The following is a 16,147-nucleotide window of genomic DNA, read 5'->3' as shown; positions in this document are numbered from 1 at the left end:
GAGGGATGCCACAGTGTATGAAAGACACATGTGATACTCTCCCCCAAGCCACACCCAGGCATGGACGGCATTGTAGGGGATGTTAAGGGGCCGCAGCAGGAAATCAGACACTTCACGCCAGTTGTTCCAGCCATTGGGGCCATTGGGTTTATTGCACATCACGATGAAGTGAGGGGCCCAGGAGTGGCCCAGGGCCCTCCTTGGCATCAGCATCTCTGGCCACAGAAAGATGTCCAGGTTATTCTGACTCATAGTTCTCTGTTTCCAATTCAAGGCGAGGGGGGCAGTGACTCCAAGAGATCCAGGTCCACCAGAGGCCTGGAATTTAAGAAAGGCATTGATCTCCATCCCTAACACTGCTTCTAATGGTAACTGTTCTTCTGCAAACACATCACACCATGTATCAGTCCAGCACTGAGTGAAGTCCAGTCACTTCACTCAGTACTCTACACAGGCCCCCCACGAAGAGCACCTCCTACTCTGTGCGTCCCCCTCTGCTCTCCTGGAATCTTAAGGCAATTGGAACACCCTCTGTTAGGCCTGTCTCTTCCTATGCTGTGACCAGCCTGCAGAGCCAGCCCCTCTCTAGGCATGGTTGCCACATCTGTTACCAGGCAAGTGGAACCAGCTGAGAGCTCCACACAGGGGCATCCCTTCTTTCACCAGCCCTAACCCACCCTCCACCCCATCCAGAAAGGTCAAGAGTCTCCTCTGGGACCTCAGCTCAACCATCCTCTCTGCATTTAAGTCTTTCCCAATGACCCACTAATCTGTTCCTCCCCCTTCGGTGGGAACAGCCAGAACCCCCACTTATAACCTCAGAATGAGCCAGTTCAGTTCTGAGGGCTTAGACAAGCCAAGTCAGAGGCTGGAGTTGAGGGGAGAATGAGGGGCAGTACTCCCAGCTGCAGACTACAGTCACCTCCCACCTTCTCCCCAGTCCCCACTCCCCCCAAGTCCCAGGCTGACCCTCCACAGCCCCTCACATACTACTTCCTTGACCTACCTCCACCTCCTGTCCCCGCAGCTCCCTTTCTCAGATGATCCTCGCCTAGGGCCTGCTCCAGCCACTTTTCCCCACAGCCTCCCAGGCCAAGACTCAGATCCCCTTCCAAAGAATAATGGACTTGGTACCAGTGTCCTCCTTCATCCCACCATTGCTCACTAGCCTGCTCCACCTCAGCTGGGTCCACCTTCAGGGAGAGACAGACATCTCCCTACCTCTAGGAGCAGCCCCTTGCTTGCAGCTCCCATTTCCTGCTCTCCCTGAGAAACCCCATCATCCCCTCAGGTCGGTTCCTGGGGCCATGTCATGGGATTTTTCACACTGCCAACTAAAAACTGTCACTTGTCACCTGCCTCTACAAGGATGAAATCACTAGCCACTGCAATCGCTGACCTTCAACCCACCCTGAAAGTTCAGGGCAGAGATCAGGAATGAGGCCCTCTGTGCTCTGGCAGAAACTGGCAGAATAGGCCTTTAGATATTTATTTTCAGGAGAAGTTTTTATGAGCCCAATTTTTTGCATCTTCTCATATCTAGAAAAGCAATAAAATAGACATCTGCTCCTTGTGACTAGCAGCAATCTTCTTCCAAAATGAGTGCTTGATTGCACTATCCTCCTTCACCAAAATCACATATATACTGACCTACCCCCACATAGACAAGCTATGTGAGAGGTTGTCTCCCAGGCTTATAGTTTTCATTTTGCCCCAAGTAACACTTAACTCACAAATCTCATGTTGTGCATTTTTTTCAGCCCACAACACACACACACACACACACCCCAACACACCACACTCTGGGACTTGGGGAAAGGGTATAGGATTTTCCTGGGGGAGGAAACAGGCAGCCACTTCCTGAGCTCCAGCTCCATTAGCCCCCCACCCCCACCCCAACGTGTCTCAGATAATCTGAGGGTAACTTCCGGTCTGGGGGGGAAAAAAAAAAAAAACGGCATGAGATGGGTAAAAGGAAGAGATGATTGAAGGAGAAGAGGGTAAAGGACTGGATGCCAGAACCTTTAAGACCATCAATAGGCCCCAACATCAAGCCGATCAGGCCCTTCGGGCCTCACACCGGGAACAAGGAGCCCTTGTTGGGCTGCGAGGGACCCAAGCTGGAGGGTGGAGCACAGAGAAGAAGAGGAGGTGCGGGGCTGGGTGTCCCGCTCACTGGCAGGTAGTACATCCCGTCCAGGGGCCCCGCCTCGGAAGCCCAGGGTAGCTGCGGGCCGCTGAAGGCCGGCGGGCCGGGGGATGGTGGCAGTGAGAGGCCAGGAAGAGGCCCATAGGCTGGCGGGTAGAGGCCGGGGCCCAGGGCCAGCGGGGTGTAGACGCGGCGGGGTGGCACCGAGGGCGAGGGTGGCAGCAGCACCTCCACGTACTGCCCGCTCTCGGGGTCGAAGAGCAGCCGCAGCCGAGGCTGCCTCGGCGCCTCCACAAAGTAGTAGCGGCCGCTCTCGGGGTCCACCAGGACCTTCCCCGGGTTTGCGGCTCCCGGCGGCCTACGCGCCCCCTGGGAGGAACCGTCCGTGGACCGGTCCAGCGGAGGTGCCGAGGCAGCGCGGGGCTGGGCCCGGGCCGTTCTACGAGCCGACGCCTGGGGCTCCCGCGGGAGGGGCGACTGGACCGCTACCGCGGGCTCAGGGGCCTTAGGGGGCGTCTCCAGTTTGGATTCTATTCCAGAGCTCGAGCTAGGGTGCGCCTGCGGGGAGCTGGGGCGGGGCGGTCCGGGAGGTTGGGTCTCTGCCGGCCCTATGGGCGACTGCTGGGGTGAGGTGCGAGCGCCGCCTAGAGGGCTGGTCCGACCCTTGTCGTCCGGGACCAAGCGCTGGGCCTCTGCATCCCGGTTCTTTCCTCCAGGACCATGCACCGCGACTCCCCGGGTTCTCTCAGGCCGGCGGCCTAAGGCCAGGGCACCAGGCAAGCGGATCTCAGTGCGCGCGAAGGGTTTCGCCGTGTTGTTCTCTGCCCTCCGCCGCAGGACCCCGTTGGACTGCGTAACGTCCCGGGGGACTGTGTCTGGGGTTGGCTCTGGGGCTTCGTAGGGGTGTGACACGACCGGCAGAAAGTCCTTGAGAAAAATGGAAGTGTAGTGAGACGGGGCGGGGGGCCCCAGCGCCTGAAGCTCTTGTGTCTTGGATGCGCTGCCTTCCTCCCCGCGGGGTTCTGCAGGAGGGGCGGGGAGCCCTGAGTCTGGGGTGCTTGCCGGAAAGCTCGGCGCGTACGTGGTCTTCACCATCTTGCGTACGTCGCGGGGCCGCGGAATGGCCACGCGCGGGCGCCCCGAGGCCGCTTCTCCAGAGCCCACCGCTTCAGGGCGCGCATCGGCATCCAGGGTGCGGCTGAGAGGCAGCTGGGTTGCAGCCACCTCTGGCGACAGCTGGTTGCCTCGGAAGGCAAGATCCGGCATCTCCCGCGTGGACGTACTTTGAACCTCTGTTAGCTTTGGAGTCCCTGGTGCAGACGGCGTGGGCGGCACCAGTTCCTCTTGGGCCGCGCCATTCATAGCTACCCGCGTAGCCACTACCGATGAGCTCTGCACTGTGGAGTTCCACGTCTCCTGGGGCGATGGGCTCCACGTTCCAACAGGACGATCTGGAGTCTCCCACGAGGGCAAGGTCGGCGGGGACGGGCTCCTACTTCCCTCAACTGCATCCCCAACTGCCGGATGCGACACCTCCCACGAGGAGGGAGCTTCGGGGGATGGGCTTCTTGCCCTGGCAACACCCCGATTCCACTGGGAAAGGGTCGGAGGGGAAGGGCTCTTTTTGCTGACAGTTTCCGTGACAGCAGCATCCTGATTGTCCCATGTGGAGGATGCCTCGGGGAGCGATGGGCTACTCACCTTCCGAATAGTTCCATTCCAGGGGCACAGGTTCTGGGGGGAGGTGCAGTGAGGACCCCGCACGGTCCCATTTGGGGCTTGCCACGGCGGGGATGGGCTCCTCCGTCTCACAGCCTTACTCGAAACTTCCCAGGGGGGCCTAGACTGGAAAGGCGGACCCTGTGCCCTCAGGACGGTTTGATCCGGAGTATCTCGCGGGAAACGAGCCTTCGGTTCTTTTTGGTGCACCTCCTCGGTCTTCTCCCCTGACTTCAGGAAGATGCTGGAACTAACTGGACCCAGCGGCTCGGTCCCGGGCGCGGGCTTGTCGCGCCGAATTGCGCGCTCCCGGAGGCTTGGCCACGGTCTTGGGGCCCTGGCTGGGGCTGAACTATAGTTCACCCGAGGCGGCAGAGACTTGGCTTCCTCCAGGGCCACCCGAGTACTGCGGGGCGTTTCCGGGGTCGCAGGCTCCGGCGGCACCGTGGGTCCAAAGGTGGCGTTGCTTGGGGCAGGGGGCGCCGGGCTCAGTTTTCTGGCTAGCGCCGTCTGCACGATGTCCGCGGCAGTCTGCAGGCGGCTCAGAGACTCATCCAGGGAGCCGGTGCGCAGGAGCAGTCGAGGGCGCGGCGCATTGGCCTCCCGCGGGGGACTCCGGGGCCGAGGGCGCAGCTCGATCTGACGTTTGGGCACCGTCCGGGGCCTGGCAGGCGCGGTACGCTCCTCCAGCGCCACCTCCACACACTCGAAATGCGATGGGGTGGCAGGACTCGCCGCGCGGGGCCGCAGCTCCAGGTAAGTGGCCCAGCGGGAGCCACCGTCGGGGCCCTGGGGCTGCGGTTCGGCAGAGATGGGAGACGCGGACCCAGCCGGAGAGAGGCTGCGGAAGGCCCGCGTCGTGAGCTGTTGCACTTCTCTATCCTCTGCGTCGGAGCGGCTGAATAGGGGCCCAGTGCCGAAGATGACTTCCATCTCCCCCGACGGCAGCATGCGCAGCTGGGGCTGGGGTAGTCGCGGGCCGGAGGCCGGGCCTCGCGGGAAACCCGAGCCGGGCAGTAGCTGCTGGCGGCTATTCTGGGCGCTGACGGACAGGCGAGGCTGCACGCCCGCCCCCAGCGCAGGGGCCACCCTGGGCCAATTCGCCCGGCCCTCTGCGTCCGGTCCAACGTCCGGGGGCTCTGGAGAACCCGGAGCAGTGTGGTAGGAGCCTGACGAACCGGACGAGTCCTGGCGCCGAGCGGGGGCCGCAGGCAGCCGCCCTGGGAACCCAGGCAGGGCTGGCTGGACGAGCGCGGTCAGCATGCTGGGGCCGGACGCGGCGCACTACCTCCCTCGCATTCGCCTCCGCTGGTGTCGCGGACGCCCGCATTGTCCCCGCCCCGCCCGCGGGTGCCATGGGGGTCACCGCGCCTTAAAGCGGCCGCGTCCGCTCCTAAGACAGCGGGCATAGGCAGCCAGAGGGCCCTGGGCCCTATCCTCCTAGATCCCTTCTCGGACGTGAACCGGAGAGCCTAGGGTGACATTCCAGGCTTTGGTTTGGAAGGTGAGCGGAGGGCAAACATCCAACTTGGACCCAGGAGCCAGGCCCAACTCCACTCGTCCACCCCAGGTGAGGGAACTGAGGCTGAGCAGGGACCTGCTTGACGTCAAGTATCCTGTGTGGGTCAGTGTGTGAGCCAGACCAGACAACCCGGGTCTGGCAATTTCATCTGTCAACTCCCCACGTCTTCCCATCACTGCAGGGCACCCCTCCTCTCTGGCCCTCACAGCGCCTGTCCCAGCCAGAGCTCATAAGGGAGCATGCATCATCTTCTGTGACCATCACCACAACCTGCCCCGTATCTTTGATAGAGGAGCATCACATGGAGGCTCCCCAAACTCCAAAAGTTGTACTGGGGCCTCAGAAAACATGTCCCTGGCTAGACCCACTGCTTTTGTGGAAACCTAGGCTGGAGGGGACAGTGCTAGCTTTTCAGGTTGTCAGAACAAGGCCCAGATGCTAATATGGCATCTTTTAGGAACATTTAGGGTAGCTGTGGTCCCTTCTCTAAAGGCCTGTGGTAAGAATAGCTCTGTGTTCCCCCAGGCACTCACAATGCCCTCATTCCAGGCCCCATCACTTCAGGACCTGTCCTGGGGACAACTGCTGATGAGGAAGCAGCTACCACCTGTTACTATCCTGGGACGATGACAATGGGCACCACTTGCCCTTAAACTTCTGGCTTCAAGGTCCTGCTATGACTCAGGCCCCAGCTGGCCCTACGCACTCAGCCTCACGCTGACCCAGGCAAGGCCAGACCTGACCACTGACTCCGCCTCCCCTAAGTGCGTTTCCTGCCTGGGTGTGTCCCCTTGGTCACCTAGGGCACATTAGTGACGGCTTCTGAGAGGGCCATGCCTGGCCATCACACTCAGCTCTGTATATGCAACTCGAGCAAGTCATAACCCCTCCACAGACTGTTATCCCACCTTAAAAACAGACATAGCAGGGGAAAAAAAAACCCAAAAACACATCACCACCATAGTAGTCTTTTCCCCTTCCTCCATTTGTGCATATAAGCTTCTGTTCGGGAGATGTGTAAGAAGATGCAAAGGTGAATCACAGGTAAACATTCTTGTTATGTGATGGAAACCGATTTCCCAAATTCACTGTGGTCCTGGAACTCACCATCTTTGAACTCTCCAGTTGGGGCTTCTCAGACACATAAAACAGCACACACACACTTAGCCCTTCAAGTCTGGAGTTAAATTCACAAGGGTGCTGGGGTAACCAGGGCTGTTTATATAGGAAAGACTTTTAATACCAAGAGTAAGAAGGGATAGTGCCTACTAGACAACCAAGTAGTCCTTCTCTAGGCTACAACCCCGTACCCCCATAGTCCCCACTATCACCCAAGGGAGGAAGCCAGGGGAGTAGCAGGGTCTGGAGACTTGTCAAGGTGCATCCTCAGACTTCTGAGCACAGGAATGGCCTGGCAGGTGGTGGTCCAAAAGGCAGGCAGGGAGGAAGGAAGGGGTGTCTTGCCTTTTACCCTGCCTCTTCCCTGGTGTCCAGGCCACTGTGAGGCCTGAGGGGAGTACCCATAGGGACAGGAAGGGCAGGATGGGGACCTCCAAAGCAGAGAAGGCAGAGGTTGGGCATTACAGCCAGATAACAGGAAGGCGGCAACCATTTTATTTTTCCCTGGGACGCTGGCGGCTCCGGGCCTGACGCGTCCCCGAGGCTTTCTTATGCTTCTGGTCCAGCACTTGGGCCATGTAGTTCTCTTGCTGCTTCTGGATCCGGAAGTCAGACATGTGATTCCTGCAACGGAGCCGGCTGGGCGTGGGCTGGGAACAGCCCAGGGTAGGGAGCAGAGGTCTGGCTCCCCACTTCTATCAACAACCCCCAGCCTGGCCCAGACCCCTCACCTGAAGATCTCTTTCTGCTGGCTGATAACTTGCTGCAACTCCTTAATCTCATTCTCTTTGCCATTAAGTATATCTTCTTGCTTTATAATGTGAGACTCAATTTCTGTGGGGGAGAGAGGCAGGGAGGAGGAGGGGTTCCCATCCCATGGGCTCCTTCCTGAGATAAGGCATTCCCTTGTGGGTCTTTTCAGAACTTGGCTCCCCACCACCCAGGGGTTGTCCAAGAGTAGTTGCTAATGTCTTTGTAAGGATGAGTTTATTTTAGAGTCCTGATAGGGTGGGGGTGTGTGTCAGTGACTTCACAACTCTATTCTGGACCAGGTGGCTCCCCTGTGGGCATGCAACGGCCCTTGGAGAGAGATGGTCAGCCCTGCCCTCAACTCCTGCAGCTCTTTACAGATATCACCTCCTTGGTGAGACCCTTCCTAGTCTAAAACTACAGCCCTTCACTTCCCAATATTTCCTATCCTGTTTTCCTGCTTTATTTCCCTTTTACCACTTAAATCTCACAGACCTCATGTTTTGCTCATGTCTTCTCCTCTACTAGGATATAAGGTCCACAAAGAAAAGGATTTTTGTTTTATTCACGGCTTTAACCCTGAGGCCTAAAATAGTACCTGGCACATAGTATTAAATAGATGCACAATACATTTATTTGTGGAATGGATAAACAAGATGTCCCCTGGGAGTTTAAGTCTTAGAAACATCACCTAGTTCAGTCATTGCAAACCACCCACCCACTGAGGGCTAGAGCAGGATGCCCAGCCCTGTGTTAGGGCTTCAGGCGAGAAGACAGGACCCCAGAGAGATAGTGGTGGCAAAGCTTACCCCCAGATTAAGTGCTCATTAGATGCAAGGATGAGTTTTGTGTCTTGGCTTAAAATCCAATGAGGCTGTAGGGATCTGGGGTTGCTTCATTTACATAATGTCCCTCAGGGAGCCCTGAAAATTCTGATCCTCAAAGAAGAAAATCCTATAGCTTTCAAAGGCTAGACAAAGATTAACTAGAACGTAAGCTCTGAAAATGCAAAAATGCTGAAGCAGTTAAGGTTTCAGAAGAGAAAATCTGGTCAAAAATTACGGGATATGTTGAACAGAGACATGGGTGAAGGAAAAGAAGGAAAACCTGGGTTCACTGGGTCACAGGACCAGTGCTATCGAACCTCCTTCCCCAGGTCAGCCAGTGAATCCAATCTGATTGCTTATGAAGTTCTTATGGGAAAAAAGCATCAGAAATTTGTTCGAATCTTAAAATAAATGAGAGCTATTTAGAATAAATGGCACCCAATGAGAGAGTGGTTAGAAAAGACTTTCAGAAGAATAAGGAACTATGTAAGTGTAAAACCAACCTGGAACCACATAAAGGGAGGCATGGAGAATTAGAAGTCAGGCCAGGGGGTGGCTCAGGTCACCAGATCTGCTCAGGTGAGGGCTTGTGCCCTCCTGGAGGAATTCAGAACATTCAGCCGGGAGGAAGCCAGGCTCCTCCCCTATGACTCACACACACCTTCCACAAGCAGACGCAGAGCCCTGAGGCCATGGCTGATCTCTAGGAAATGTCCTAGAGGAAGGGCCTCACCACTAGGAGAGAAGCCTAGGTTCCTTTTAGGGAAGTGGGGGGAAGCCCAGGGAAAAGGGAAGGACTAAGGGAGCAGCATCTTTGGGTATGGAGGCATTGCCTGCCTGTTGGGCCACAGGAGGGGCCATGAGGCCATGAGGTTGCCTTAGACAACCATGAGGCTTGTTAGTCCACCTGGCCAGATCAAGATGGCAGCCTGCTGGCATCTTTCCAGTGAGAGTACTCACCAGGGGAAAGAGAAGGCTGCACTGGTGGGTAGGGGGTGCCCAAGACTCCAGGTGGGGGCCCATCAGGAGAGACCCTGAACCTCTTTTGGGTGTGAACTCTGATCTACTTGAACACTGCAGTGAATGAAGGAAATGTTGCATATGGAATTCATATCTACTTCTTAAAGTAGGTAAGGGGAGTCTGGCATTCTGGGAAAATGAAAAGGGGTTCTAAGGTGTCAGAACACTGAATAGCTGACCAAAAGTGCCCCAAAACTCAGAGTACCAACTGAGCCAACAAGTGGCCACAGGCATCTGCATAGAGCAGAGGTGAAAACTAATGGCCCACAGACATATTTTCCTTGGCCCATACAATACTTTAAACATTTTTGAATTTTTAAATTTAGTGCGAACATGAAAAAGTCAGAAAAGCTTCCATTAGAATGTGCTTTCCATTTTTTTTTTTAAAGATCTGACTGTACTGGGCCCCTATTCCCACAGCAGAGGTGCTAGGCCCTTGGGAAGGAGTATGGCTCTCCACATCATCACAGTCCCCATTTCTCCCTGTTGGGTCCCCAACACTCAGACTAAGGGTCAGCTTCCATACAGGACTGTTCTTTCCCTGAAAACAGAGTTATGAGTAAAATACACTCTTTCTATTAGTCACCAAAAGTGGGAAAACAAAAAGGTGGACTAAGAAGGTCGTATGTTTCAAGAAAAATGGGAGCGAGCCCGTTCCTTTATGGCCATGAAGAATATTGTACACCAACCACTTCCCTCATTTCCGTGGCCTGCCTGGTCCCTGAAGGCCTTTGCGAAGGTGTGGCCCGCTTGGGCTGGCCTGTATCCTCAGCCGGGGACAGAAGTTGGGGTGAAACCCTGCCCTGGACACAGGCACTGGGCTGTTAGGGAAGAGCCCATGTAAGCAAGCGTGGGAGGGAGTGCGGGCCTCCCGCCTACCATTGCACTTGGTGATGAGCTGGTCCTTCTTGCTGGACTCCTGCAGGGCTCTGCTCTTGACACTGGAGAGCCTGAGTGGAGAAGATAAGGAAAGGTGGGAAGGCTGATGGGCAGATGGGACCCCCAACTCTTCCCCCACTACCAAGTTCCACTCACGCCTTCTCAAAGGCCAGCTTCTCTTTCTCCAGCTGTTTAGACAGCACCTCTACCTCTCCGAGGGCAAACTGCAACTTCTCCTCTTCCTTGGCCAGGAGAACCTTGGTCTTGGCATGGGCTGTTTTCTCTTCCTGCAGGGGCAGCAGCAGTGACCTTATCACCACAAGCCACGCTGAGTCTCCTAGGCCCCCTTAATCAGTCCCCTTTCTCAGATGGGCACGTAAAAGACATGGTACAGAAAGATTCTGTCCTCGCTATGGGGGCTGGAGGCGCTCAGAGACCAGTGCTCAAGGACTGCCCAACCATTGGGATCCTGGGAAATGGGGGAAGATGAGAAGCTGACAGAGGCCATTACTTACCACCAGCTTTTTCTCCACTGCCTGGAACTCTTCTTTACTGACAAAATTTTCATCCTGGAGAATCATCTGCAACAGAGCCTGGCTCAGGGAGGGCCTGGAGTTGTGGTGGGAGGGGTTTCTCTAGGCACTGAGGGCCTGGTATAGATAATGGATGCCTAGGGCATGTACGATGACACTGGGGCCCAAGGAAGGGAGAGTTCATTCCACAAGATTCAGTGATGCTCAACTCTAGGTCCTGCATACAAGGAACAAGTCTCATGGAGAAGACACCGTGGCCACCATGATGTGTGCTATGAGGCCTTTGCCTCAGCCTGAGGAAGGGTCAGAACTGCTTCAAGGGAAGGGATGTCAGCTTGATATCTGACTGCTAAATATGGGTGGGCCAGAAAAAAAAGGATGGAAAAGAGAAGTGTTCCACATAATGAGAACACATATGTAAGGCCAGCTGTCAACAGAAAAGCCTGGGTACCTTTAGGTAATTCAGTGTTCAGAGCTGCATTCAAACATTGGAGTGAGAAATAGATGTTAAGTCAGTTTTATCTATGTTCTCATCTTTTTATCAAGATAAAAAACAAACAGAAAAATCATATATCCCACTTGGCCATGATTTTACCATACATGTTCAGGAAATTTGTGGCTCCAGTCCCAGCTTCGCATTTGATTGACAAGGCAAAAGCAAAGGGCATAAAGGGGCTGAAAGCCCTTAAGTCAACATGAGAAGAGCTTACAGCACTCAGCATGGGGAGGGGATTCCACAATAGGGATGATGTTATAGTTACTCTGTACACAGTGAAGTCATCTCCAATTAGAAATGGGGAAACTGAAGCTCAGTGAATAGGCTGCCATATCTACCAGGCCCTGGACAACCAGGCCAAGAGAGTAGAAAACAACCTGGTTTTCTCTAAAATTTCCGGGTAAATGTTCCTGAGACACAGTCCCTTTTTGGCTCTAACCCCTCAACCAGCCACAACATTTCGGGGCCCCGCCTCCTCCGGATGACGCCATTGGCAATGTGGCCTCGGCACGCCCCTGGCATTGGGGCCTGGCCCCGCCCCCACCACGTAGGCGTCCAGTCAGTCCTCCCCCAGCTCTCTGGCTGCGTACCACGTTCCTCAGCTGGTGGATCAGTTCCTCCTGAGACTCAATCACGTCCCGCAGTTGATCAAAGGCGAGACACACCGACCCTGACCCGCCCTGCGACCACCCGACGGGCGTCGCCATCTTTCGCCCCCGCCAGCTCGTTGGAAATGGCTGCCGCGGGCTGCCTCACCGCTGACGGCCACCAATGAGAATGCGACGCCACAAAGCACCCTGGCAACCAGGGGCGGGGACTTCCTTTGTTTGCAGGGATGGGGCCCGCCTCTTAAAAGAGTCGCTCTCTTACAGGAGCCGGCTGGGGCAGAGAACCTGCCGCACCGTTCGTAATTTAGGTTTATAGGGAATTTGCACGTTTGTTATATGGTGTCTTTCTTACGCAGTCCTGAGGAGCGGGCAGGGCCCGGTTTAAACTTACCCTAAGGGCTGAGGAGCAGGCAACACTCACACCGGCCCACAGCCTTCCCCCAGGACCCATTAAACTACATACAAGACTTTGAAGCAAGAATCATGGACAACCCCTGCATGTGTCTTTATCCCACTCTAAACTCTGAATTTCCCGCATAGTATGAGACTAATATGATCCCTCTTCGAAGCTCTTAGGAACACAGTACTTAGGGGGCCTGAGCTTCCCAATGAAGGGAAGCTCAAAAATAGAAACGGAAAGTGACTTCATCTAAGATAAGAGTCCTCATATTCTGGGACCAGGCTTTGGGCAACCTGAAGAGTCTGAAGATATTAGAACTGAAGTTAGCCATGAAGGAAACTTGTAAAATGGAGGCAAGGAAGAATAAGGTGATTACACATCCCCACCAATCCCCGTTGAGGGCTTGTTTTGAAACCCAAATAAGATTATGCTTGGGGTAAACCGGAACTAATATTTATCAAGTATTCACTATTTCATGATACTGTTATGCTTTATTAGTATTATTTCATGTTACCTTCATAATAACCTTGTGAACTTGATCCTAATATCCCCATTTTACAGATGAGAAAATGTAGTTTCTATGAGAATGAATAACCCAGTAAATCAAGGTCACCCAAGATATTGAGCTTTGAAACAGGGTTTTGACAGGGGCAGTTTGATTTCAGAGTCCATGTTCTTAACCATGATGCTATGCAGTATTTTGTGAACATAATGGATTCTGAAGTTATGGAATTTGAAATTCCCAAGTGGGAAATAACTATATTAAGAAGGAATTTGGGAAAATATGTTGTCAATGACCACAAAGGAAAGTTGAAATATCAGGTAAGTCACTTAGGGTGCTCTCCTCAGCTGCCTGGGTATCTCTTTTTGGCTGGATGTTGTGACCTGACAAGACATGGTCATTCCTGTGGATCTCCCAGTGGTAGTCCTTGTTTTATCCTTTTTGTCCTTTTTTATTGTGTCTGTTCCGATGTCCTTGAGAGTAAGGCCACCTCTGTGGATCAATCTCTAAGGTCAGAGATGGACCTTTCTGTGATGGAAGTGTTCTGCACTGTCCAGTGCCAGCAGCCACTAGCCTCACGTCGCTTGGCAGCACTCGAAATATGGCTCATGTGACTGAAGAGTGCTTTTTAAATATTTAATAAAAATTCTAATTAGTTAAAATTGACATTTAAATAGCCATATGTGGCTAGTGGCTATGGTATTGGATTATCATGGGCCTATAGGGTGCTCTGTGATTTATGTACCTAAGGACAAGGCCCTCTTGGAACTTTGTGTTTCAAATGTGAATGTTCCTCTGAATCACCCTGGACAAAGCTGTACATTGCTCTGGGGCAGTGATCCCTGAGTCTCTCCTCTCTAGGGTCTTTCACGAGGTGCTGCTTGATGTCCCTTGCCACTCAAAGATCACTTCCACCAGCTGCTTTCCATGTTCAGGGCAAAACTCTGGAGTGAAATAGGCTCCTGCAGCCAGTTCCTAGGGGTGGGAAGTTGTGAGCAAGAGAGAACCCTGGATCCAGGCCCACGGCATACTAGCACGGACTTGATCTGGGATGGTCACTCTGGTTGGGGACTGCCAAAGACTCCCACTCTGTGTCAACAGACACTACAGGTTCCTCGCCAGCTGGGGCTCAGCAAGGCTCAGGATAACATGACATCACAGATAGCTTTGTGATCCTGCTCCAGGAAGGACTGCCTTTTTTCACAGGGCTGTCATCCCGGTTGATGTTCTGGTTATCTATTGCTCTGTTAACAAACCACCGAAAATTAACAGCTTAAAAAGAGTCATTTGGCTCAGAAATCTTCAGCTTGGACAATGTTCAATGGTGAAACCTTATTTCTGCTCTGTGAGGACCAGGGTTCTTGGTGCCTCTCCACGGGCTGCTTGGGCTTTCTTATAGTATGTGACTGGGTTTAAAAGCATCCAAAGTGACGAAATATTCTGGTGGTCCAGTGGTTAATTAGGACCCTGCGCTTCCACTGCTGGTGACCTGGGTTTGATCCCTGGTCAGGGAACAAAGATCCTGCAAGCTGAGTCTGCGGCCAATAAACCCTCAAAATGACAAAATGAGAGATGCCAGTTTCTTAAGTTCTGGGCCTAAAAACTGGGTTAGTGTCATTTCTGCCCAACCCTATTGGTTCAAAGAACCAGAGAATCCAGATTCAAGCAGAGGGGACACATCCTACCTTTCGATGGGAGTAGTTTCAGAGAATTTGAGCTGCACTTCCAGAGGAAGTCCTGACAGGTGTTATGTCATTTCCTTCCAAGGTTCAATTCAGATAAAACCAGACTGGAACTTAGTCTAATGGGGGAGACAGATAATAAATAAACACCCAAATAAATCCCAATTTAAGTCATTATTCAAGCAAGAAAAAGAGGAATGAGAGTAATTTAAAAGGAGATTAAGCCCAGCCTGGGTGTCAGGGAAGGCTGTAAGGAAAAGATGTTTGAACTGAATGAAACCTATTAAGGTAACCAGGAAGCACTTAATGAAGGTGGGCAGGGGCAGGGAAGTGGGAAAGAGTACCAGAAAGAGGGAAAAGTATATATGAAGTCCCTCGGGGAAAAAGGTTGGCAGAGTGTAGTAACTAAAAGGTTAGTATGGCAGAAAAGAAAACAATATACAGGACATGCAAGGATAGAGGCCAGAAACTTGGTAAAGCCTTGTTAAGCATTAGGCCATGCTGAAGACTTTACTGATTCTTATTATGAGGGCAAAAGAAAACTATTCAAATATTTTAAGCAAGAGGGTGTTATGCTGTAATTTATGCTTTTGAAAATATGTCTCTGGTTGCAGCAAGGTGAACAGATTGGAGGGAACCCTGAGTAGATAGATGCACAGAGACTACTTATACTCAGGCAACTACTGCAGTGGTTTCTGTCAAAGTGGATGGTAGTTTGGGAGTCAGATGGCACCAGAGGGGCAGAGTAGATGGATCTGGGATGTCCTGGAGGTAAAACTGATAGGACTTAACAATGGAAGGGATGTGGGGAAAGGGAGCCGAGGTGTTTGGTTTTCTACTGCTGCAGACTACCACAAAATGTAATGGCTTAAAACAGTAGCCAGTGTATTACTTGCTCAAGATTCTGCAGTTTGAACTGGGCTTGGTATGCAGCTCATTTCTGCTGTGATCATCAGCAGCATAACTAGTTTGGCTCAGATGATATGTGTCTGGGTTCAGTTCTTGCCGCCAGCTCAGTTGTTTGGTTCTCCTCTAGATGGCTTCTCCATGCAGTTAGCTTAGTGGTCTCAGGGTGGTAGGACTTAAAATGGAAGTTGCTGGTTTCGCCACATTCTATTGGTTAAAGATCAAGGCCAGCCCAGGTCAGAAGGGGGACTACACAAGGTCATGAATATTAGGTGTGATCCATTGGAGGATACCAAATTTAAGTCTACCACACAGTCTTCGGGGTTTCTGACTTTTTTCTTGGATGGATGGTGGTGCTATTCATGGAAATGGGAGCATTTCAACAGTGTTGCTTCCATCCCCATTTTTAATCACTGTAAGAAGGATGATTACATTTCAAGTCTCTTTTCCCTCAGTTTTCATTGATCCTTCATCCTGGATTAAGTCTCATTGTTATAGAGTCCTTTGGTCCCCCCTTTGACATTCATTCCACTGGGGAGCATTGTCTAATCGGCCTCCCTGTTGGATGAGAGCTCCAGGAGCCGTGGTGCCAGCTTTCACTGTTTCCTGATCTCCATCCCAAAAGCTCAGCCCACCTGGCACATAGTAAGTTCTCCATCTTTGCTGAATTGAGTATTATCTTAATCTTTCTTCACATGAAAGGTATTACTATTATATTAACAATGTCTTGTATTTCTAAGTCAAGACTAACCTAACAGGACCATGAGGAACAAAACCAGCAAGGAACTGGGATGACACCTGATGTTCAGATGCTAAGTAAATTTGATGTGTCTGTTGGTTGTAATAAGCTGCAGCTGCTGATATCCGATGGAAAACAAATATTGAATTGGTGGTGTCACCAATGCTATCCATTGTTCTAAACACCAATAATTCCATTGATGTATGAGGGAACACTGGAGCAGAAGTAAAGAGCTCTGGTCTAGTATAGTCCTAAGTGGCTCCAAGGAGTCAGGCAATATGCAGGACCTAAGAGTG

General features: G+C 52.6%; 2 protein-coding genes across 5 annotated transcripts; both read right to left on the bottom strand.

The window, feature by feature from the left end:
* Positions 1-117: 117 nt before the first annotated feature.
* PROB1 (proline rich basic protein 1) lies at positions 118-6,359 on the bottom strand. Its single transcript, XM_043465356.1, has one exon. It carries the CDS (start codon positions 5,129-5,131, stop codon positions 2,075-2,077), a length of 3,057 nt encoding a protein of 1,018 aa, XP_043321291.1. The 5' UTR covers positions 5,132-6,359; the 3' UTR covers positions 118-2,074.
* A 247-nt stretch (positions 6,360-6,606) lies between these two features.
* On the bottom strand, positions 6,607-11,763 carry SPATA24 (spermatogenesis associated 24). Of its 4 annotated transcripts, none has more exons than XM_043465359.1 (6): positions 11,605-11,763; positions 10,501-10,566; positions 10,142-10,272; positions 9,986-10,056; positions 7,241-7,343; positions 6,607-7,148 (listed from the first exon to the last, which is right to left on the bottom strand). In XM_043465359.1, the coding sequence occupies exons 1-6, from the start codon at positions 11,719-11,721 to the stop codon at positions 7,004-7,006; spliced, it is 633 nt and encodes a 210-aa protein (XP_043321294.1). In that variant the 5' UTR covers positions 11,722-11,763; the 3' UTR covers positions 6,607-7,003. The 4 variants fall into 4 exon arrangements, with proteins under 4 accessions (XP_043321294.1, XP_043321295.1, XP_043321292.1 ...); XM_043465360.1 differs by having other exon boundaries at positions 6,607-7,133; positions 11,605-11,762; XM_043465357.1 differs by lacking the exon at positions 7,241-7,343.
* Positions 11,764-16,147: the final 4,384 nt, after the last annotated feature.

This window comes from Cervus canadensis, chromosome 4, assembly GCF_019320065.1.
Source record: "Cervus canadensis isolate Bull #8, Minnesota chromosome 4, ASM1932006v1, whole genome shotgun sequence".
Lineage (NCBI taxonomy): Eukaryota > Metazoa > Chordata > Mammalia > Artiodactyla > Cervidae > Cervus > Cervus canadensis.
Note: the sequence above shows the minus strand (reverse complement) of the source record. Positions and strands in the feature narration are given on the sequence as shown.